Source organism: Moschus berezovskii, chromosome 7 (genome assembly GCF_049115385.1).
Source record: "Moschus berezovskii isolate FMDL1 chromosome 7, NW_MosBer_1.0, whole genome shotgun sequence".
Taxonomy (NCBI): Eukaryota; Metazoa; Chordata; class Mammalia; order Artiodactyla; family Moschidae; genus Moschus; species Moschus berezovskii.
The window spans coordinates 102,733,354-102,758,335 of NC_142466.1; the positions used below are offsets into that span (position 1 = coordinate 102,733,354).

General features: G+C 36.7%; 1 protein-coding gene across 1 annotated transcript in view; it reads left to right on the forward strand.

Annotated features, from left to right (window-relative positions):
• Positions 1-21,065, forward strand: part of TMEM38B (transmembrane protein 38B) — a 64,738-nt gene extending 43,673 nt beyond the window's left edge. Inside the window, exon 6 of the mRNA XM_088838239.1 lies at positions 18,554-21,065. Within this exon, the coding sequence (XP_088694365.1) occupies positions 18,554-18,769 (216 nt within the window). The 3' untranslated portion in view covers positions 18,770-21,065. The remainder of the gene's footprint in view (positions 1-18,553) is intronic.
• The last annotated feature ends 3,917 nt before the right edge of the window (positions 21,066-24,982 follow it).

Consider the following 24,982-nt stretch of genomic DNA (forward strand, 5'->3'; position numbering starts at 1 on the left):
AACTTTATTCTTAGTACCACTTTTGTATCATCCCATAGATTTTTGTGTATTGCATATTTATTTTCACTTATCTTCAGGTAGTTTTTGATTTCTCCTTTGATTTCTTCATTGATCCATAGTTGTTAAGTAACATGTTGTTTAGTCTCCACATATTTATGACTCTGTCCATTTTCTTCTGGTAGTTGAGTTCTAGTTTTATACCATTATGATTGAAAAAGATTCTTGATCTGATTTCAGCCTTCTTAAATTTACTGAGACTTGCGTCCCAACATATGGTCTATCCTTGAGAAAATTCTGTGTGCAGTTGAGAAGAATATGTATTCTGCTGTGTTTAGATGGACTGCTCTATGCAAATCTGTCAAATCTATCTGATTTAATGTTTCATTTAAGGCTGCTGTTTCCTTATTGACTTTCTGTCTAGATGATCTATCCAGTGATGTAAGTGGTATATTAGCGTCCCCTACTATTATTGTATTGCTATCAGTTTCTCCCTTTAGATCTGTTAAATGCTTTATATATTTTGGTGTTCCTATGTTAGGTGCATATATAATATTAATAACTATTAATGTCTTCTTGATGCATTGTCATCATTATCATTAAATACTGTCCATCTTTGTCTCTTGTTAAATTTTTTGACTTGAAGTCTGTTTTGTCTGATATGAATATGGCTATACTTGTTTTTCTTTTGGCTGCTGTTTCTGAAGTATCATCTTTCATCCCTTCATTTGAAGCCTGTATTTGTCTTTAGAGTTGAGGTAAGTCTTCTGGAGCACATATTGTTGGGTCTTGTTTAATTCATCCAGCTACTCTGTCTTTTGATTGGTAACTTCAGTTCATTTATGTTTGGGGTGATTGTGGATAGATGAGGACTTAGTACTGCTATTTTTTGTGTTTTGATTGCTCTATACCTCCATTGTCTCTTTTCTTGTGTTTCCGTCTACCATTTTGTTTGGTGGTTTTCTATGATGTTCTTCTCAGTTTCTTCTTTTTCTCTGTTTCATGTCTTGCTCTAGATTTATGTTTTGTGGTTAACATGAAATCATAGATAATACCATGTCATAGATAAAATAATCCTTTTTCCATGGATAGCATTTTATCTTCATTTACTTATGTAAGTTCTATTCTTTTTTCTTCTCTTGTGTTTTTGTTATCTCAGATTTCCATTTTATGTTGTGAATTTGTTACTATATTGAAATAGCTGTAGTTATTTTTCTTCTCCCTCTGCCCTTTAACCTTAATGCTATATTAAATTTAAAAAAAAGTCTTTTGGTATTGAGTTGCAATTTGCTGATTCTGTTACCTTACTGAAAATATTGTGTGCTTTAACCTTTTTATTTCTTATATTTCTTGTAAAGCAGCTCTAGTGTTAAACTCTAAAAGTTTTTATCTAGGAACAAACAAAACCAAATGATAACTTTGCTGGATAGAGTATTCTTGGCTGACAGTTTTTCCTTTCTGTATTTTGAGAATGTCATTTTACTTCCTCCTGGCCTATAGAGTTTCTGCTGAGAAATCTACTGATAGCCTAATGAGGGTTCCTTTGTAGGTTACTATTCTTTTTAAATAATTCTTTCTTTGACTGACTTTTGACAGTTTTAATATGTCGTTGAGAAGGTCTTTTTGCATTGAGGTAGTTGGGTATTTTTTCATGGATTTAAATATCCAGTTCTTTTCCCAACTTTTGGAAGGTCTCAGCTATTAATTATTTTTAAAAAAGATAAGTTGCTCCTTTCTTCCTCTTTTTTCTTTCCAGGTTACCAATTACCCTAATGTTGCCCTTCCTAAAAGAGTGAGATCTCTCTCATAGAATTTTCCTATTTTTAAAATATCTTGAGTCTCTTTCCTCTTCTACTTCTGTCATTTCTAGATTTTTATCTTCAAGCTCACTAATTCTCTCTTTCTCATGATTTGCTCTATTTCCAGTGCTTTCTAATGCATTCTTCTGTATTGTTTAGTGTGTTCTTATGCTCCAGAAATTTTGTTTGGTTCTGTTAATAGAGTGGATTATACTCATTTATTTTTTTTTTAATGTTGTATAAACCTTTCATTTCTGTCATAAACCCCACTTTGTGATATATCTTTTTTGTGCATTGCTAGATTCAATTTGTTAATATTTTTCAAGTATATATTTTTCCATTGTGTTTGTGAAATATACTTTCTTTGTAATCTGTTTGGTTTTGTATCATCGTAAGACTAAGCTTATTAAATAGGCTGAGAAATGTTCAATTCTTTACTCTCTGAAAGAGCTTAGGTAGATTTGGCATTATTTTAGGCATTTGATATAGGACAGTTCACATTATCTACTTTGTTTGTGTTCATTTTGGTAAGTTGTACTTTTCACTCATTTCTTAAGTGCCATTTAAACTTTTGATTTTGTTAACGTGAAATCAAAAGTTTGGAATCAGTGAATTTAAACTTCAGTCAGTTCAGTTCAGTTCAGTCGCTCAGTCGTGTCCGACTCTCCGCGACCCCATGAATCACAGCATGCCAGGCCTCCCTGTCCATCACCAACTCCCGGAGTACACTCAAACTCATGTCCACAGAGTCGGTGATGCCATCCAGCCATCTCATTCTCCGTCGTCCCCTTCTCCTCCCGCCCCCAACCTTTCCCAGCATCAGAGTCTTTTCCAGTGAGTCAACTCGTCGCATGAGGTGGCCAAAGTATTGGAGTTTCAGAATAGATGCCATTATATCTACTATTGTGGGCAGGAATCCCTTAGAAGAAATGGAGTAGCCATCATGGTCAACAAAAGAGTCCAAAATGCAGTATTGGATGCAATCTCAAAAATGACAGAATGATCTCTGTTCATTTCCAAGGCAAACCATTCAGTATTATAGTAATCCAAGCCTATGCCCCAACCAGTAACACTGAAGAAGGCAAACTTGAGCGGTTCTATGAAGACCTACAAGACCTTTTAGAACTAACACCCAAAAAAGATGTCGTTTTCATCATAGGGGACTGGAATGCAAAAGTAGGAAGTCAAGAAACACCTGGAGTAACAGGCAAATTTGGCCGTGGAGGACGGAATGAAGCAGGGCAAAGGCTAATAGAGTTTTGCTAAGAGAATGCACTGGTCATAGCAAACACCCTCTTCCAACAACACAAGAGAAGACTCTACACACGGACATCACCAGATCGTCAACACCGAAATCAGATGGATTATATTATTTTCAGCCAAAGATGGAGAAGCCTATGCAGTTAGCAAAAACAAGACCGAGAGCTGACTGTGGCTCAGATCATGAACTCCTTATTGACAAATTCAGAATTAAACTGAAAAAAGCAGTGAAAACCACTAGACCATTCAGGTATGACCTAAATCAAATCCCTTATGACTATACAGTGGAAGTGAGAAATAGATTTAAGGGACTAGATCTGATAGATTGAGTACCTGATGAACTATGGACAGAGTTTCGTGACACTGTACAGGAGACAGGGACCAAGACCATCCCCATGGAAAAGAAATGCAAAAAAGCCAAATGGCTGTCTGAGGAGGCCTTACAAATAGCTGTGAAAAGAAGAGAGGCGAAAAGCAAAGGAGAAAAGGAAAGATATAAGCATCTGAATGCAGAGTTCCAAAGAAGAGCAAGGAGAGATAAGAAAGCCTTCCTCAGTGATCAATGCAGAGAAATAGAGGAAAACAACAGAATAGGAAAGACTAGAGATCTCTTCAAGAAGATTAGAGATACCAAGGGAACATTTCATGCAAAGATGGGCTCGATAAAGGACAGAAATGGTATGGACCTAGGAGAAGCAGAAGATATTAAGAAGAGGTGGCAAGAATACACAGAAGAACTGTACAAAAAAGATCTTCATGACCAAGATAATCACGATGGTGTGATCACTCACCTAGAGCCAGACATCTTGGAATGTGAAGTCATGTGGGCCTTAGAAAGCATCACTAGGAACAAAGCTAGTGGAGGTGATGGAATTCCAGTTGAGCTATTTCAAATCCTGAAAGGTGATGCTGTGAAAGTGCTGCACTCAATATGCCAGCAAATTTGGAAAACTCAGCAGTGGCTACAGGACTGGAAAAGGTCAGTTTTCATTCCAATCCCAAAGAAAGGCAATGCCAGAGAATGCGCAAACTACCCCACAATTGCATTCATCTCACACACTAGTAAAGTCGTGCTCAAAATTCTCCAAGCCAGGCTTCAGCATAGTGAACCGTGAACTTCCAGATGTTCAAGCAGGTTTTAGAAAAGGCAGAGGCACCAGAGAGCAAATTGCCAACATCCACTGGATCATGGAAAAAGCAAGAGAGTTCCAGAAAAACATCTATTTCTGCTTTATCAACTATGCCAAAGCCTTTGACTGCGTGGATCACAATAAACTGTGGAAAATTCTTAAAGAGATGGGACTACTAGACCATCTGACCTGCCTCTTGAGAAACCTGTATGCAGGTCAGGAAGCAACAGTTAGAACTGGACATGGAACAACAGACTGGTTCCAAATAGGAAAAGGAGTACATCAAGGCTGTAGATTGTCACCCTGCTTATTTAGCTTATATGCAGAGTACATCGTGAGGAATGCTGGGCTGGAGGAAGCACAAGCTGGAATCAAGATTGCCAGGAGATATCAATAACCTCAGATATGCGATGACACCATCCTTATGGCAGAAAGTGAAGAAGAACTAAAAAGCCTCTTGATGAAAGTGAGAGGAGAGTGAAAAAGTTGGCTTAAAGCTCAATATTCAGAAAGCTAAGATCATGGCATCTGGTCCCATCGCTTCATGGCAAATAGATGGGGAAACAGTGGAAACAGTGACAGACTATTTTTTTGGGCTCCAGGATCCCTGCAGATGGTGATTGCAGCCATGAAATTAAAAGACACTTATTCCTTGGATGGAAAGTTATGACCAACCTAAACAGCATATTAAAAAACAGAGACATTACTTTGCCAACAAAGGTCTGTCTAGTCAAGGCTATGGTTTTCCCAGTAGTGATGTATGGATGTGAGAGTTGAACAATAAAGAAACCTGAGCGCTGAAGAATGGATGCTTTTAAACTGTGCTGTTGTTGAAGACTCTTGAGAGTCCTTTGGACTGCAAGGAGATCCAACCAGTCTATCCTAAAGGAAATCACTTTTGGGTGTTCATTGGAAAGACTGCTGTTGAAACTGAAACTCCAATACTTGGCCACCTGGTGCGAAGAGCTGACTCATTTGAAAAGACACTGATGCTGGGAAGGATTGAGGGCAGGAGGAGAAGAGGACGACAGAGGATGAGATGGTTGGATGGCAGCACCAGTTTGGGTGCTTCTGGGAGTTGGTGATGGACAGGGAGGCCTGGCATGCTGTGGTTCATGGGTTCACAATGAGTTGGACACGACTGAGTGACTGAACTGAACTGATGGGTCTGTTTTGTATATAAGTTCATTTGTACCATTTTTTTAGAGTACCTGTAAGCAATATCATATGATATTTATCATTCTGTTATTTCACTAAATTATAATCTCTAGGTTCATCCATGTTGCTGCAAATGGTACTTTTTCCTTCTTTTTATGGATGAGTAATATTCCATTGTGTCTGTCTACTACATCTTTAGCCATTCATCTATTGGTGGACATTTAGGTTGCCTCCATGTCTTGACTGTTGTCAGTAGTGCTTCAGTGAACGTTGGAGTGCATGTATCTTTTCAAATTATGGTTTTCTCCAGGTAAGCCCAGGAGTGGGATTACAGAATCATATGGTACCTCTGTTTTTATTTTTTTAAGGAAACTCTGTACTGTTCTCCATAGTGGCTATACCAATTTACATTCCCACCAACAGTGTAGGAGTATTCCTTTTTCTCCACATCATCTCCAGCATCTATTATTTATAGATTTTTTTGATGACGGGCATTCTGACTGGTGCATGGTGTTACCTCTCTGTAGTATTGATTTGCATTTCTGTGATAATTAGTAGTGTTTTTCAGGAGAGTTTTTTCATGTGCTTACTGGCTATCTGTATGTTTTCTTTGGAAAAATGTCTATTTAGATCTTCTGCCCATTTTTTGATTGGGTTGTTTGCTTTGCTGATACTGAGTTATATGAACTATTTGTATATTTTGGAGTTTAATACTTTGTCAGTCGCATCATTTGCAAATATTTTCTCTCAGTCCGTAGGTTGTCTTTTTGTTTCATTTGTGGTTTGCTTTTCTGTGCAAAAACTTTTAACATATACACTACTATATATAAAATAGATAACTGTCATGGACCTTGTGTGTACCACAGGGAACTGTTCTCAGTATTTTGTAATAACCTATATGGGAAGAGAATCTGGAAAAGAAAATATATGTATGTGTGTGTGTATATGCATGTATATATGTGTATATATACATGTGTGTGTGTGTGTGTATATATATATGTATATCACTGTGCTGTAAACCTGAAGGTAACATGACATTGTAAATCAGCTATACTTCAGTTAAAAAAAAAAGAAAAAAGTCACCTCTGTTCCACATATGTTTTGTCATGAGAAAATATTTCATAACAAGATTTTAACCTTAAAAATATCTCTTGTAGAACTCTGAAAATTCAGCAGTTCATAAATACTCTTGAACATTAAAAAAAAGTTAAGGGATAAAGGATTAAAAACCTAATAGGAAAATTAAGGGAAATTTATCAGTAGCGAATTCACACAGAAAAGATATGAAGGTGTCCCTTAAACATATGAAAACATTTGAGGCTTACTCATTTGGGGATATATTAATGAAAATAACACTCAGTTACCATTTCTTGTTTATCAGTTTGGCAAAAATTAAAGTTCGACTTCAGTTCAGTCCAGTCGCTTAGTCATGTCCGACTCTTTGTGACCCCATGGGCTGAAGCATGCCAGGCCTCCCTGTCCATCACCAACTCTCAGAGCTTCTCAAACCCATGTCCATTGAGTCGGTGATGCCATCCAATGATCTCATCCTCCGTGGTCCCCTTCTCCTGCCTTCGGTCTTTCTCAGCATTAGGGTCTTTTCTAATGAGTCAGTTCTTTGCAGCAGGCAGCCAAAGTATTGGAGCTTCAGCATCAGTCCTTCCAATGAACAGCTACGACTGATCTCCTTTAGGATGGACTGATTGGGTCTCCTTGCAGTCCAAGGGACTCTCGAGAGTGTTTTCCAACACCACAGTTGAAAAGCATCAATTCTTTGGCGCTCAGCTTTCTTTATAGTCCAACTCTCACATCCATACATGACTACTGGAAAACCCATAGCTTTGTCTCGAAGGACCTTTGTTGGCAAAGTAATGTCTCTGCTTTTTAATATGCTGTCTAGGTTGATTATAACTTTCCTTCCAAGGAGCAAGCGTCTTTTAATTTCATGGCTACACTTAACCATCTGCAGTGATTTTGGAGCCCCTCAAAATGAAGTCTGTCAGTGTTTCCGCTGTTTCCCCATCTATTTGCCATGAAGTGATGGGACCAAATGCCATGATCTTGGTTTTCTGAATGCTGAGTTTTAAGCCAGTTTTTTCACTCTCCTCTTTCTCTTCATCAGGAGGCTCTTTAGTTCTTCTTTGTTTTCTGCCATAAGGGTGGTATCATCTCTATGTATCCTGTCTGCAAAGAGAACTGGGCACTTTTTCAGTCTTTTCTGGATATTCTGGCATGTTTGTTTTATTTTCAGTTTTTTTCCCCAGCTTTTTGGCATATTGATATGAACTTTTAATGGTAGTTTGTCTAACTCCGTAATGGAATTTGTTGGTATTTTTACTAAGATTGTATTTGGTTTATAAATTATCTTAGGGAGGCAGTTACATTACACAGGGACCAAAGCTCGAGACAGGAGAAAGGACAGAGTCATGAGATTTTTCTAATATTTAGAGAAGGAAGATCCAGAGTAAGAAACTGGAAAGAAGCTGCTGAAAACCAGGAGATGGTATTAAAGGGATGGTCAGTTATGCTGAATGCTTTTGAGAGGTGTCTTCAGGTCAGTCAGAGCTCCCAGAGAAGGAAATGGCAACCCACTCAAGTATTCTTGCCTGAAGAATTCCATCACAAAAAATCAGACATGTCTGTGAGACTAACACTTAATTACTTACTATTGAGATAGTATAGTATTGTTGAATACATGAATGAGGGCCAATAGTATTAAGCTCTTTGGGGGATACAAATGGACACATAAACTTTGACTAAGACAAAGACTCTTCCTTCAAGATATTATTGTCTAAAAAGAAATACAAAGCACCATGCTTTTAAACTTCATGAGAATAGGGACAAAGTTTGTTTTATTCATAACTGTATCCCTAGCATTGTGTCTGGTGCCTATAGTAGATTTTTAAAATATATTTGTTGACTGACTGATAAATGGCCAAAATGTTCTTTCATAGGTCTCTCTGTATTTAATTCAGTTTAGTTCAGTTGCTCAGTCGCGTCTGACTCTCTGTGACCCCATGAATCGCAGCATGCCAGGGCTCCCTGTCCATCACCAACTCCCAGAGTTTACCCAAACTCATGTCCATAGAGTCGGTGATGCCATCCAGCCATCTCATCCTCTGTTGTCCCCTTCTCCTGCCCCCAATCCCTCCCAGCATCAGGGTATTTTCCAATGAGTCAACTCTTTGCATGAGGTGGCCAGAGTATTGGAGTTTCAGCTTCAACATCAGTCCTTCCAATGAACATCCAGGACTGATCTCCTTTAGAATGGGCTGGTTGGATCTCCTTGTAGTCCAAGGGACTCTCAAGAGTCTTCTCCCACACCACAGTTCAAAATCATCAATTCTTCGGTGCTCAGCTTTCTTCACAGTCCAACTCTCACATCCATACATGACTACTGGAAAAACCATAGCCTTGACTAGACGGACTTTTGTTGGCAAAGTCATGTCTCTGCTTTTTAATATGCTGTCTAGGTTGGTTGTAACTTTCCTTCCAAGGAATAAGCATCTTTTAATTTCATGGCTGCAGTCACCATCTGCAGGGATCCTGGAGCCCCAAAAAATAAAGTCTGACATTGTTTCCACTGTTTCCCCATCTATTTACCATGAAGTGATGGGACCAGATGCCATGATCTTAGTTTTCTGAATGTTGAACTTTAAGCCAACTTTTTCACTCTCTCCTTTCACTTTCATCAAGAGGCTCTTTAGTTCCTCTTCATTTTCTGCCATAAGGGTGGTGTCATCTGCATATCTGAGGTTATTGATTTTTCTCCCAGCAGTCTTGATTCAAACTTGTGCTTCCTCCAGCCCCGAGCTTCTCATGATGTACTCTGCATAGAAGTTAAATAAGCAGGGTGGCAATATACAGCCTTGATGTACTCCTTTTCCTATTTGGAACCAATCTGTTGTTCCATGTCCAGTTCTAACTGTTTCTTCCTGACCTGCATATAGGTTTCTCAATAGGCAGGTCAGGTGGTCTGGTATTCCCATCTCTTTCAGAATTTTCCAGTTTATTGTGATCCACACAGTCATAGGCTTTGGTATAGTCCCTTATTTACCTAAGGCTATACTACCAGATGAACAATTTACTTGCCCAGCTTACTGAAGAGATTTATAAAAATGAGGATCTGAAGATTTGACAGTCATTCAGGTTAATAATTACTATTGTCTGAGTGAATGATATCACCAACAAGAAGTACAGAGTGACCAGAAAACCTGGTTGAATGTGCCATATTTCAAAGCTTATTATAGGGCAACAAGAGTTTCATTAGAGGGTGTTGGAGAAGGTTTAATGGAATAGACACCTTGCAGTTACACTGCAAAGGATGTTTGAATTTGGGCAGATGGAGACAGGAAGAAGTATGTTCTGGGTGGAGAGAAAATTAATTTTGCAGATTTTGCTATACTGATGTATTATAATAGTCTTTGAATTATTCATGTGATGTAGAAGTTGTGTTTATTCATTGTACTCTATTCTCATTGCTATGCACTGTAGAGGATATAAAAGTATATGAGTCCCATTTGTGCCTTTGAGGAACTTATATTTTACATCACATTTTTCTGGGCATATTTTGAAATGATACAATATGAAATATAAAGAATATGGAAGAGCTTCAAACAATTTCTTTACTGGAATTGTTATATTTTAGAATATGTTTAAATATCAGAGTATCTTTAAAGTTTTTAGACTCTTTGTTTTCCTTCCCTTTTAAGTTAGAGACTGTGAAGTCAAATGCTATTTAATTTAGGTAATATGCTTTTTCTTTTAATACCTTGCTGAATAGGGAGAGTTTTATGTTTTATTTGTAGAAGAATAAGGGTTCATTTCATTTGTCACCATTATATTTGTGTCACCTTGCTGAATCAAGCCCTAAGAAGAGGCTGAATTCACAGAAATCTGTCCATGAACCTCATAAGTCTATCTCAGCAGTAATTTCTGATGTCAACAGTATTCCTCAGCTGAGTGATGAGTGTGCTGGGAGTGGAAATTCTATTAAAACTTGACTTTGAAAAATACTTAACTATAGTTCACATTCTCAGGAATTACTTTAGTTTCTGACACTCTTCTTTTCTGGATTTTATAAAAATACATTGCTGTTTTTCAGACAGTGGACCCTTGTTTGATCTGAATTCTTTTGTATTTTGTTGACAGTCCATGAAGTCAAGCTATGACCAGAATAATTATGGTAGTTCATGTCACTGTAACTGTTTATTCTAAAGAATAATTTTATCTAAAGAAATTCTTCTTGGATCTTAACCAGTAATGACATAAACTCGGATGTTAACATTGTATTTGGACTCTTCTCATTCTATATTCTCTCTAGGCGATCACATTCATATTTATGCCTTTACCTTTTACTTGTATCGTAATGACTTCCAAATCCATTTCTTAACATTTCTGGCCAAGTGTCTATTATTGCACTTATCCATTACTGTTGTAGAATTACTGATTTACTTACCTGTCTGACTAGTCTGTAAGATCTTTGAAGTCAGGGATTACACTCAACATTCTTTTGCCAAGTTTAATGCACAAAGCCTGTTGGTTTTAGGCTTTGTTAGTGCTATTATAGTTCAGATTTGCCTTTCTAGAATGTGATTCTTTTGGGGATCAGTTTAAGCCTGAGTCATACCCCTGGGCAGTTCCATCTTGCCTGACTTTGAACTCCAACCTGTCTTCCCAGCATCAAGTGGCAGGCTGCTTAGCTCTTTGGCCTCCCAGCTGTTGTTCTCTCCTTAAGAGAAAATGCCAAGATAAATGTGAAGTTCATCTTGTCCAACTTCCTTTCTTTTAGGGATCATAATCCCACCAGGTTATACCTGTATTGGTTGTACTCCAGTGCCTTTTAACAGTTGTTTTATGTATCTGTGTCTTTTATATTGATTCTGTTGGGATACTAGTCTGATATAAGCTGTTTAGTCATGGTTGGCCTGTAGTTTATGTACAAGCAGTAAAAGTGTTCATTTTTTGTTTATTTTTATTGAGGTCAAAGTGGCATAGCAAATTCAGCTATTTAAAACTATACAATTCAGTGGTGTTTAGAACATTCACAATGCTATGTGTGTTTGCGTTTTTAAATTAATATCAATGATAGTACATTAGAGCTTTTGTTCTTTGTTACATTTGCATCTAACAATCTTAAGAATTTTTCCATACGACTATTATTTATTACTTTTAACAATTACACAGTGTTTGTTTTACTTATATATTCTTCTTGTAATGGACACCTACTTTGTCTCCAGCTCCCCACTACCTAAACTATATTGTAGATACTAGGAATTTACTCGATTCCATTGTCCTTAAGAAAGCCGATTATGTAGGTACCTCTTGTGAATATTTAATTACGAAAAATACCTAGTTTGATTCATTATCTGTGATCTGCTAGAAGAATTGACTCTTGAAAATTCATAGACATTTTGGAACCTTTCTGAATCGTAAAGTTCTCCCAGATTCATTTTGGTACCAGGATAATTTCTTGAGCAAATCTAAGTATCTCTGAACATTGTGTATTTTGCCGGATGATAGGTTGGTACCTTTCTCCATTCTACCTTCCACTATCTCAGTTTATTATATGGGAAATTTTGGGTGGCTAAAGACTTAGTATATTGCCTCCTACTGGCACTATTCTATACTTTACTGGAAGACTGTGACTTTAGATAGTGGTAGAGTGCAGTATATTTAGTGATTGAAATCAAAATCTGAGTGTTCCAAACTACTTTACCACTTATTAGCTTTGTGACTTTGAACAAGTTACTTAACATGTCAGAACCTGAGTTCTACATCTTTATGATGAGAGTAATGATAGAGTAGTTTTTGGATTACATTTAAAGAGAATAAAGTAATACAAACACGTTATCACACAGCTCTAGCACGTGTTAAGTGCATAGTAGTAATAGCTATTATTGGTCATTTGGTCATTTGGTTTAGATTATAAATGATATTTTGTCTTCTTATTTCCTTTTGTTACTAAATGTATTTTTTGTTTGTTTATGCTGCTTATTTGGCACTCACAATGTGGTATGTTTTATTATTGTTAAGGAGTTGTGTTCTTTTCTATTAGTTATGTGTACAGTTACAGAGAACAGATATTTTTTTCCTAGAATCTGGCTTAATTTGCTTTTCCTGAAGATTAAATTAAGAATGCATTTTGAATAAAGAACTTCAATATAGAAAATAGGAAATTCAAGAAAGTACTAGAGTCACAGAGCTGAAGACTATAATAACTGAACTGAGACATTTACCACAGAGGTACAACAGCAGACCGGAAGGAAGCCAAAAGGATCAGTGAACTTAAAGACCAGGCAGTAGACCTCAGCCACTGAGAGCTGCAAAAAGGAAGGAGAACAAAAGAAAGTGAAGATAACTTGAGGAATTTATGGAACAATCTGGGAAGGACCAATATTCACATAACAGGGCTCCCAGAAGGAGATAGGAGAAAGGAAGGGGCAGAAGAATTACTTGAAGAAACAATGCCTGAAAACTTCCCTAATTTGGGGAAGGAAACAGACATGCAGATCCAGGAAGCCCAGAACATTCCACACAAGAGGACCCCAAAGAGACCCACACCAAGACATGTTATAATTAACGATTCTTTTTAAAAATATTAATTGATTCATGGTTGCACTGGGTGTTCATTGCTGGCGCAGGCTTTCTCTAGTTGTGGAGAGTGGGGGCTACTCTTGATTGCAGTGTGTGGGCTACTCATTGAGATGGCTTCTCTTGTTGTGGAGCACAGGCCCTAGAGCAGGCTGGCTTCAGTATTTTGTGACACATGGGCTTAGTTGTTCTGTGGCATGGGGTAGCTTGCATGTGGGATCTTCCTGGACCAAGGATTGAAACCCGTGTCCCCTGCATTTGCAGGCAGATTCTGCAGTGGACCACCAGGGAAGTGAACATTATAATTAAAATGTCAACAGTTTAAGGCAAAAGAGAGATTCTTAAAAGCAGCAAGAGAAAAACAGAATATTATGTATAAATAAACCCCCATAAGACTATGAGCAGATTTTTCCAGCGGAAACTTTGCAGTCCAGAAGGGAGTAGCATGATATATTCAAATTACTGAGGGGAAAAAAATTCCAGTCTAGATTACTCTACCTGGCAGTTACATTAAAAATTAGAGGAGAGTTAAAGAATTTTTCCAGACAAGCAAAAGCTAAAGGAGTACATCACCTCTACACTGGCCTTACAAGAAGTGTTAAAGGGACTTCTTTAAGCTGAAAGAAAAGGATGCTAATTAGTAACAACAAAACATGAAAATATGAATCTCACTGGTAAAAAATAATAAATATATAGGAAAGGTAGTAGCTTAATCACTTATAAAGCTAGTATGAATCTTAAAAAATAAAAGTAGTAAAACCATTATCGGGGTCCAGCCTCGATATGGCCCAGGGTATCCTCGGGATGAATGGCGTCGGCGTCAGAGAGAGAGAGAAAGAGAGAGAGAGAGACAGGGGCTGATGATTCCTTAGTTTACGCTGGAAACCAATAAAACCCCAGCATGGGGTTTGCTCTGTTTACGTAGGCCGCAGGCACCCTCTCGAATCGCTGGAGGCACCCCACCAGGGCACCCCCTCGAGTGTGTCTTAGAAGCCCAGGCAGATAAGTAAACTCAGAGGGCCCAGCGCTCCAAGGATCTCAACCAGAAAAAGGAGAATAGAGAAAAGGATGGAAAAAGAGAAAGAACGACACGGGGAGACCAAGCTTCAGTGAGCAAGGCCCAAAACTTTATTTTCCAGTGCTGCTTTTATACCCTAAGTTATGCGCATAAGAAACAGAGAAAGGGAGGTATAGAGTCACGCCAAAATCGCGTGGGGTCAGCAGTCTTGACCCTTATCAGGATCAGGGCTTATTTTTGTGTGTCTCGTGATAAAAGTTTTTAGGTGGTTTACATTATCTTCTGGCCAGGGGGCCTGCTAACAGTTTTATGGCCCTCTTCTCCTGACAATAGGTTAGTTAGCAAGTAAAAGACTTTTCTTTTAAGGTGACTTTCCTAAAGTCAGGTGCATAACAGAGTTACATTCCTATAAGGCACCGGTGTAGTGAGCTGCAAGAAAGGAACTTATTAACTTAAGATCTGATGTGGTTAAATCAAAGGCTACTACTTATATTCTCTATATGTGATTAATATATTTCCAAGGATACAATAGATAGAGGAAACTTTGCAGCAAGCATTGATTCAACAATGAAATCTTTTTTAGTACTACTCTAATGATTTTAACTTCTTCAACAGATTCCTGTATTTTAGAATATTAGGCTTTCTGTCCTTGCATGGCTGGGAGGCTATAAACAGTCACATTCGTAGTTGTAAGAGCCCGGACAAACTTGTCATGCAAGTTAGAAAGCTATCAGAGGGGCTTGGATTGGAACACTCCTATTTAAGCCGAGGAGAACTTTTAAACTACAGCTCTGAATTAATGTTTTCAGAGAAAGGTGGTTGGGGGGAAGCCCCTGTAAGTATTAGAGGACTTGGTAAGAGGCGTAAGATAGTAAAGCAGTCAGACTCCAGTTTTCTTTGGGGTAGATGCTCAGGTAAGTCCAGGGGGTTCCTCGAGCCCTGATTAGCCTTTGCCCGTCAGGCCTCTTCCCCAATTGACCTTTGCCATGGGTAGGATTTCCCTCGCTGGCTCCCGGCACCATAGCTACAACAATGAGGGAATACATACAAGATAAAAAGATGTAAAATATAATATAAAAAACATAAAAAGCATTGAAGGGAAGAGTAAAAATATCAAGCTTTAAAATGCATTTAAGTTGTCAACTTAAAGTAGACTGTTATTTATGTAAGTTGCTATTTGAAAGTCTCATGATAAATATGCAAAAGTTGATGAGAAAGTAATCTAAGCATTCTAAAGAAAGTCATCAAGCCATAAGAGAAGAGAGCAAGGAATGAAAGTACCAGAGAGGAACTACAAAACAGCCAGAAGACAATTAACTAAATGACAATAAGTAGGTTGCAAAGAGTAGGACACAACTGAAGCCTTAGCACGCAAGCATTCACATACTTATTAATTACTTTATATGCAAATTGACTAAATTCTCTATTTAGAATACATAGAGTGACTGAATGGATAAAAAACAGTAAGTCCCATTTCTGTGCTGCTTGCAAGAGATTCACTTCAGATGTAAGGAGAGAAACAGACTGAAAGTGAAGGGATGGAAAAATATATTTTTTGCAAATGAAAGCCCAAAGAAAGTTGGGGTAGCTCTGCTTATATCAGATAAAATAGACTTTAAGAAAAAGACTAATTAGAAAGAAGGGTAGTAAGTAATGATAAAGGGGTCAGTCTAACAGGATATATAACATTTGCAAATGTTGTTGCAAATGTTTCAGTCGCTAAGTTTGTCCGATTCTTTGAGATCCCATGGACTGCAGTATGCCAGACTTCCCTGTCCTTCACTGTCTCCCAGAGTTTACTCAAATTCATGTCCATTGGTTACAGATATTTATGTATCTACGTAAATACATAAAGCAAATAATAACAGACCTAAAGAGAAATAGGGGGCTTCCCTGGTGGCTCAGACAGTAAAGAATCCGCCTACAATATGGGAGACCCGGGCTCGATCCCTGAGTCAGGAAAATTCCCTGGAGAAAAATATAGCTATCCACTCTAGTATTCTTGCCTCGAGAATTCCATGGACAGAGGAGCCTGGTGGACTTCAGTCCCTGAGGTTGCAGTCGGACACAACTGAGCAACTGACACTTTGTAAAGAGAAATAGACAGCAGAACAGTGATAGTAAGGGACTTATTAACATCTCTTCACTTACAATAATGGATAGATTACTAGACAGAAAATCAAGAAGGAAACATTGCCTCAAAGGACTTAATATTGCCTCAGATAGACTTAACTACAGATTAGATAGGACATTCTGTCCAAAAGCAACAGAATACATTTTATTCTCATGCACACATAACATATTATCCAGGGTTCATCATATGTTAGATTATAAAACAAGTCTTAATAAATTTAAGAAGATGAAAATCATATCAAGAATCTTTTTCTACCAGAATAGTATGAACCTAGAAATCATTTACAAGAAGAAAACTGGAAAAATCACAGACATGTGGAAATTAAACATAATACTATAGAACAACCAGTGAATCAATGAAGAAATCAGTGAAGAAATTTTTTTAAAAAGTACTTTGAAACAAAAGTAGAAATGCAACATACAAGTCTTACAGGATGTAGCAAAAGCAGTTTTAAGAGGAAAGTTCATAGTGATAAATGCCTACCTCAAGAAATGAGTAAAATCTCAAATAAACAACCTAACTGTATACCTAAAGGAAGTAGAAAAAGAAAAAACAAATGAAGCCCAAAGGTAATGGAAGCAAGGAAGTAACATAGAGTGGAAATAAATGAATTACAAGCTAAGAGGACAATAGAAGAGATCAGAGTAAGAGATGGTTCTTTGAAACGATAAACAAGATGAACAAACTTTTAGTTAGACTCACCAAGAAAGAAAAAGAGAGAACTCAAATGGATTCAGTTAGACACTAAAGAGGATGTTACAACTGATACCACAAAAATACAAAGGATTGTAAAAAACTGCTACATGCCAACAAAGTGGACAAGCTAGAAGAAATGGATGTATTTCTAGAAACAGGTAACTACCAAGACTGAATCACAAAGAAAAAGAAAATCTGAACAGACCAGTTACTAGTAAGGAGACTGTATCAGAAATCAGAAACCTCCCACAAAAGTCCAGGACCAGACAGTTTTGCTGGTGAATTCTACCAGACATTAAAAGAATTAATACCAATCCTTCTCAAACTCTTGCAAAAATAAAAAAATGATGGAAAATGTCCAAACTCATTTTACAAGGTCAACATTACCCTGAAACCAAAATCAGACAAGGATGCCACAAGAAAAGAAAATTACAGTGCAATATCCCTGATGAGCATAGATGCAGAGACCAACAAAATATTAGCATACCAGGTTCAACAATACATTAAAGAAATTATACACTGTGATAAGTGGGATTGATTCCAGGGATGCAAGAATGGTTCATCATCTGCAAATGAATCGATATATCACATTAACAAAATGAAGGATAAAAATCATATAATTATCTCAATAGAGACAGTAAAAGCATTTGACAGAATCCAACGTCCACTTACAATAAATAACTGGGTATGGAGGGAATGTACATCAACATAATAGAGGTTATATATGGCAAGCCCACAGCTCACATCATAAGTGGGCATTATGCCAGGTGAAAAAATGAGACAAGGACAAATATACTATGATTTCATTTATATGTGGAATCTAAAATTAAAAAAATCCAAGCTCATAGGTACAGAGAACAGATTAGTTGTTGCCAGAAGGTGGGGGGTGGGGGTGGTGAGGCTTGGTGAAATAGGTTAAAGGGAGTCAAAAGGTCCAAACTTTCAGTTATAAACAAGTAAGTCATCAAGTGTGTAATGTATAGCATGGTAACTGTTGTAATATTTGAAAGTCATTAAGAGAGTAGCTCTTAAAAGTTCTCATCACATAAAAAATGAGGTGGATGAAACTGAAGCCTATTACACAGAGTGAAGTAAGCCAGAAAGAAAAACACCAATACAGTATACTAATGCATATATATGGAATTTAGAAAGATGATAACCTTAACACTGTATATGAGACAGCAAAAGAGACACAGATGTATAGAACAGTCTTTTGGACTCTGTGGGAGAGGGCGAGGTTGGGATGATTTGGGAGAATGGCATTGAAACATGTATATTATCATATGTGAAACGAATTGCCAGTCCAGGTTCAGTGCATGATACAGGATGCTTGGGGATGGTGCACTGGGATGAACCAGAGGGATGGGATGGGGAGGGAGGTGGGAAGGGGATTCAAGATGGGGAACACATGTACACCCGGGGCAGATTCATGTCAAAGTATGACAAAAACAGTACAATAATGTAAAGTAATTAGCCTCCAATTAAAATAAATTAAAAAATAAATAAAATTAAATTAAAAAAAATTGTGTGTATATGTAACTGTGCATGATAAGGAATGTTAACTAGACTTGCTGTGGTGGTTATTTCACTGTATATATAAATATTGAACCACTGTGTTGTATTCTAGAAACTAGTATATTGTTTTATGTCAGTTATACCTCAATTAAAAAATGTGTTTTGAATCTTTTCCTCTTTTCACTTTCTCCTCTCAGTTTTGAGAAACAGAAAACATTTGTATTTAAATTCAAAATTGAACTTTTTTTTCCAGATAACCATGATGATTACAGAGACTGCTCTTATGCCTTTTGCTTGTTTTGAAGATACATTGAGTCGGATGCTGTTTGGCTGGCAGCAACAGTTTTCACCATGTGAAAAGAAAAGTGAAACAAAATCATCTTTCAATGGTACTGGTTCATCTACCTCAAAACCTGTAGCTAATGCTTCAGATAAAGTTAAAAAGAAACATAGTAAGAAGACTGAGTAAATTCACTTGATGAGCTTTAGAAAGCAAAAAGTTTTCTTCTTCTTATCTACCTGTCAGATTGTGATAAATATTTCTTGTAAATGATGTAAATAAAGACTATATATAAGGATTGGAGGTGACAAAAAGAAAGAACTTCTTTCTGTTTCAGGGAGACTGTCCCTTTCTGGATTGTAATTTCCTGAGTGTTATGAGTATATCATGTGAAATTGTTTTTCTAAGTTATATATAAAAGATTCTATTGTGATTTTTAAAAGTTTTATATGGATAAAAGAAGGCTGGATTTTTAAAAAATGTTAGAAAAAGTAAACCTATTGTCATTGCAAAATAACAAAAATTAAATTCTTATTGTTTAATCTAGATATTTTCATAAATTTTTATTTGAATCTATTTGAGCTTTAGTTCAGCAAAATTAAACTTCTGTTTCACATTACCATTATAATTCCTAGATATGGAAAACAGTTCTTGTTTAATTTTGAGTACTGGGAAGAGTAAACTTTACCTAAATCACTTTATATTATGAATGAAAATAAATTACTAGCTTATATCTCAGAAGTGAACATTGTATTTTTTTCCCACATTAAATGGAAATATCTGAAAATTAATTGTTTTCTCCTAGCATTTTTCAGTGAGAATAGAATATTATTAGTCTTAATCTTAAGTGTGTTTCATGCCCTTGTTTGTACTATTTCTTTTTTCTCAAAAGAAAATCAGGGGCATAATTTTTAATAAGTTATTAAGTCCATGTTTTGCTTTGTAAGTTTTGAGGAGCTGATTTTTTTCTCTCTCCTTAAAACACATTTGTTTTAACTGTGGGAGAAATTCTTTGCAGCATTTCATATATTCTTAAGGATTATTTGAATTAAAAAAATTTACCTTTATGTTTCCTTTCTTATGAGTACTTCTCAGTTTTCTAGTTGAATGTCTCTTACTACTTTTACATATGTTTGTTATGTTTTAATCTACATGTACATATATTACTAATCTTATTTTGCATTTAAACTAGTTACCCTTATGTGTAAATACTCAGCTCTAATGAGAATTGTCCTGGGGCATTTGACAGCAACCAGCTAATTAAGAAGAAACAAACTAAAATCTTGTATGGTAGAAGTCTACTTGAGTAAAGAATGATGATGTTACATTTTGTACCTTATTGGCAAAAATAATTATAATAATAATAAGGAGAAAAGTTATCAAATAATGTTAAACTTTCTTTATTTTATAGTTTAAAAGTCCAGTTATAATTTTAAAAACTCTGACTGACATGATTTCTTCTGCTAAGACCATGAGCCTGCATAGAGTTAGTATGTATCAGGCATTTTTGGATGACATAGAAATATTCAAATCATATTCAATTGAAAGTCTTGGTTTTTAAAAAATAAATAAATAAATAAACACCAGCAGGTACTATACTTTTACTTGCTAAGAAAGGTTTTTTTGAGGGGGGAGGACCTTTGATAGCTTTGGAATAATCAGAAGTTAATTTTTTCATATTCTGACAAAAGTCATTAAATATTTAAGGGTTCTGTATTATATTTGATACTTTTATAATTAAAAACTTTTCAGAATTAAAATGTTGCTAATTACTGGCTTAGGTTTAACTGTAATTGAAATGGCAGGAATCTTATTTTACACTTGTATTAAAGATAAACTTATTGCAATAAATTATTTAGTACCAATGGAGTATTATATTATTTTTATGTTTTTTTCTATTTTTCTTGATATAGAAGTTTATAACTCCTGTGGCCTTTTGGTTGATTTGATATATATCCAAATGTTACTGTCTGCATGGGATATATAAACTTTATTAATCTTTGCAAGTATCCATAACCTTTAATTCAGGGTTTTTAGGAGCTCTACTGGAGGACATGGCTTAGGCCTGAAACCTCCCACTGTTCATGCTGCCTACAGAGACTTAACTGGATTTGCAAAGCATATTGTTACATTCCTTACCCAACATATAGCATGAATGAAGCCTGTGGGCCTGCTTCACACAGACAGATAGGTAACACTGAGAAAATTAAGATCTGGTAGGTTTTCTTAAATAAGAGGAGACAAGAAACTGGCAAGAACATGGGCTGGCTTAACTCAGTGATCTCACCCTCTAGTAAAATAAGGCCAAATTAATATCAAACTCTTGATTTATCAGATTAGTCTCTCTCCCTTGCTGTGGGTATAATGGCTGGAGAGGGACTCCTCAGATAATGTGGAGTGAATGGAATTTCAGGGAAATTCTAGCTTTCCTGTAGGCAGAAAGCAAAATGTGGAGAGAAAAGGAGAGACTTTCCCTCTTTGGTGTTTTTTTTTTTTTTTTTTTTTTTGGTCTATTCCTTTAAGGCCTACATCATTCTGTTAAAATCTACCACAAATCACAAGTTGATCGCAAATGAGTGATACATTAGAAGTGGAATAACATGTTCAAGAATACCTTCTCTCCCCCCACTGCTTTCTTGTTGTTTACATTTTACTGGTGGTGAGACAAAGAATAAGCAAACAGATATGTTCTTGTGGTAATACTAAAGGTTATGAATATATATTAAGCACGACCCAAGGACAGAAAGTGAGAGAGCTGGGGGTACTTGTTAAGTAGGAGTTAGAAAGGCCTTTCTGTTATAATTGTATTTTACTGGAGAGGAAGTGGGGGAATAAGTCAGGCAGACATCTGTGTTAAGTGCAAGGGTCATTCTGTTTCTTCACTTAGGTGAGTTAGATTATGTATTTTTCCCCCAAATTATTGAATTTATTTTTCTTATTTAGTACAATTGCACACTTGTTTTTAACAGACATATTTCTTTGATAGGATTTTTCGTTTTTACAGTTTGTTCTTTTTTAAGTTAAAATTCACATACAATGAAAACATGTTTAAAGAGTTGGCAAATGCATACAACTGGTACAGTCTGAACTCCTGTCATTACCAGTGCCTCAGGAAGTTCATTTCTAGTTAAGCCCCTTCCCCACAACTGCATAGAAATCATGCAGTATATTCTCTTTGGCATAGCACATCTTTCAAACAGCATAATGTTTTTGAAATTCATTCATCTTGTTTCATTTATCAGTAGTTCATTCCTCTTTAATTATTTAGAGCATTGTACTATATGACTATGTCACAGTTTGTTTATCCTATTGATGCCCATCAAGGCTGTTTCTAGTTTGGGATGTTCTGAATAAGCAACTGTGAACATTTTTTTGTACAAGTTTTTTGGGGAACATGTGTTTTTATTTTTGTTGAACAAATACCTTGGAGCAGAATTATGTCTTATTAAAAAATGGCAACTGCTAGACGTCTTTTCCAAAGTAGTTATACCATTTTACACTTCACAACAACATATGAGAGTTCCAGTTGATCTGCAGTCTTACACAGGGTTAGTGTTGTCAAGCATTTTAATTTTGTTCATTTCCGATGAGTGGTTTATAGTTTTTGTGGTTTAAGTTTTCATTTCCTTAATGATTAATGTGATGTAGAGAACTTTTTTGTGTGTACTTATTAGCCATTTGTATATCTTGCTCTGTAAAGTGTTTCTTTGAATGTTTGCCCATATTTTATTGAATTTATCTTTTTATTATTAAGTTGTTCTTCATATATCTTGGATATTCATTCTTTGTTAAGTAGGTGTTTTGTACATATTTTTGTGGGGGCTATGGACTACCTATATAATAATGTCATTTTTATAATGATGTCATTTAATGGGCACACATTTTAAATTCCCTCAGATGGGCAAATGTATTTGACTTGTGTGCTCAGTTGCATCCAACTCTTTGAAGTCCCATGGACTGTAGCCCGTGAGGCTCCTCTGCCAGGGAATTTTCTAGACAAAAAACTAATTTCCCAGAATTCTGTTTTACAGTTACTGTTTTCTGTGTCTTAAGAAACTTTTGCCTACCTCTACTCCTTGTAAGGAAGGTTATGACCAACCTAGAAAGCATATTAAAAAGCAGAGACATTACTTTGCCAACCAAGGTCCGTCTAGTCAAGGCTGTGGTTTTTCCAGTGGTCATGTATGGATGTGAGAGTTGGACTGTGAAGAAAGCTGATCACCGAAGAATTGATGCTTTTGAACTGTGGTGTTGGAGAAGACTCTTGAGAGTCCCTTGTACCGCAAGGAGATCCAGCCAGTCCATTCTAAAGGAGATCAGTCTTGGGTGTTCATTGGAAGGACTGATGCTAAAGCTGAAGCTCCAATACTTTGGCCACCTCATGCGAAGAGTTGACCCACTGGAAAAGACTCTGATGCTGGGAGGGATTGGGGGCAGGAGGAGAAGGGGACGACAGAGAATGAGATGGCTGGATGGCATCACCGACTCGATGGAGGTGGGTTTGAGTGAACTCCGGGAGTTGGTGATGGACAGGGAGGCCTGGTGTGCTGTGAAGAGTCGGACACGACTGAACGACTGAACTGAACTGAAGTTGCAAATATGGGCTTCCCGGGCGGCACTAGTGGTAAAGATTCTGCCAGCCAATGCAGGAGATGCAAGAAATGAAAGTTCCATCCCTAGGTTGGGAAGATCCCCTGGAGTAGGAAGTGGTACCCCACTCCAGTGTTCTTGTCTAGAAAATTCCCTGGCAGAGGAGCCTCACGGGCTACAGTCCATGGGACTTCAAAGAGTTGGATGCAACTGAGCACACAAGTCAAATACATTTGCCCATCTGAGGAACCCCAAATAATGGAGTGCCTCACTTTTATTCTGAAAAGCACTTAAAAGCGGAACACTTCATGCTATTATGTAATGATTCTATTATTTGGGCCTAATTTTTGATTCTGCTTCTCAAAAATCACCATACATGTTATATATGCAGTTACTTTTTCTGTAGGAATTTATAACGTGTAAATTCCTATAATGTATTTAAAGAACACACAAGACTTTTTGTGTTGTGCTTAGTCACTCAGTCATGTTCGACTCTCTGCGACCCCATGGACTGCAGCCCGTCAGGCTTCTTTGTCCATGGGGATTCTCCAGGCAAGAATACTGGAGTGGGTTGCCATGCCTTCCTTTACTTCCTAGGTCAGGGGTCAAACCCAGGTCTCCAGCACTGCAGGCACATTCTTTACCAGCTGAGCCACCAGGGAAGCCCAAGATATTGGAATGGGTAGCTATCCCTTTTTTAGGGGATCTTCCTGACCCAGAAATCAAACTGGGGTCTCCTGCATTGCAGGTGTATTCTTTACCAGCTGAGCTACCAGGGTATGTCTATTTAGGGAGTTTGTATGTAGGCTTGTCCTTGGTTTATCACAACTTTGGTATTTACAAGAGATGGTGAATAAGAATCTGACAATAAAAATCCTCTAAGCTTATCTAGGTATGGGATTAATTGGGAAAGTAGTGATCCGTATTGAAATATGCAGTCCAAATACATCTAGTTTGAAAATCAGTACAACTTTGTTTACATGGCTGTCTATTAATCCATGACAATGCAAAGTTATATGGCACACTCAATTGAAGTTGAAAACTTTTTTTTTTTACTACATTTAATAAAGAGAATTAAGATTTAATTGGGATAAAAATAAGCAATTCTTATGATGGGATTGTGGTTTGGTGTGGGGGTGAAAAGGGGATTCTCCTGCTGTATAAAGTAACTTTAGATGTATTTTCATCCCTGTAGAATGTATTAGTAAAGAGAATAAAGTTGATAAGGAATATTTGTGTTTTTAGAAATATTTTGTGTAATCATATGAAGTTTGATATAAAAATTCAGTCTGTCTCAGTAAAATAGACTGTAGACTAAAGCCTTTCTTGAGGATAATACGAAGTGAAATGAATAGGCTACAGTGGCTGATAAGCAACATTGTTACATTGACATCTTAATGAGGTGTGATGAGAAGTACATAATATCTTGATTAAATTTGAAGAGGACATGTGGTATTATGAAAACCTGTGTAAGTGATAGGAAAAATTCAAAGGACTAATAGTATGCTTGGGAAATGATTCAGCTTAAAAATGTTGACGTATACAGCTGGGAAGGTTATATGAGGTCTAAACCTAAGGGAAAATGTATGTATTTTATAAAAATATGAATAACAATGAAACATTAGCTTGTTACGGTCTTCATTTTGAGCAGCTGGTATTTTGGGGGTTATATTACTGAGGAAGAGAGCAGTTTGTGTTAGAGGACACATAACTGTCTTTGCCATGTCGGCTTACCTTAAGGACTGTTTTGAAAATAAGCCATATGAAAATGTCTTTAAACATTATTTCACAGAGAAGTATCTAGTTGATTTA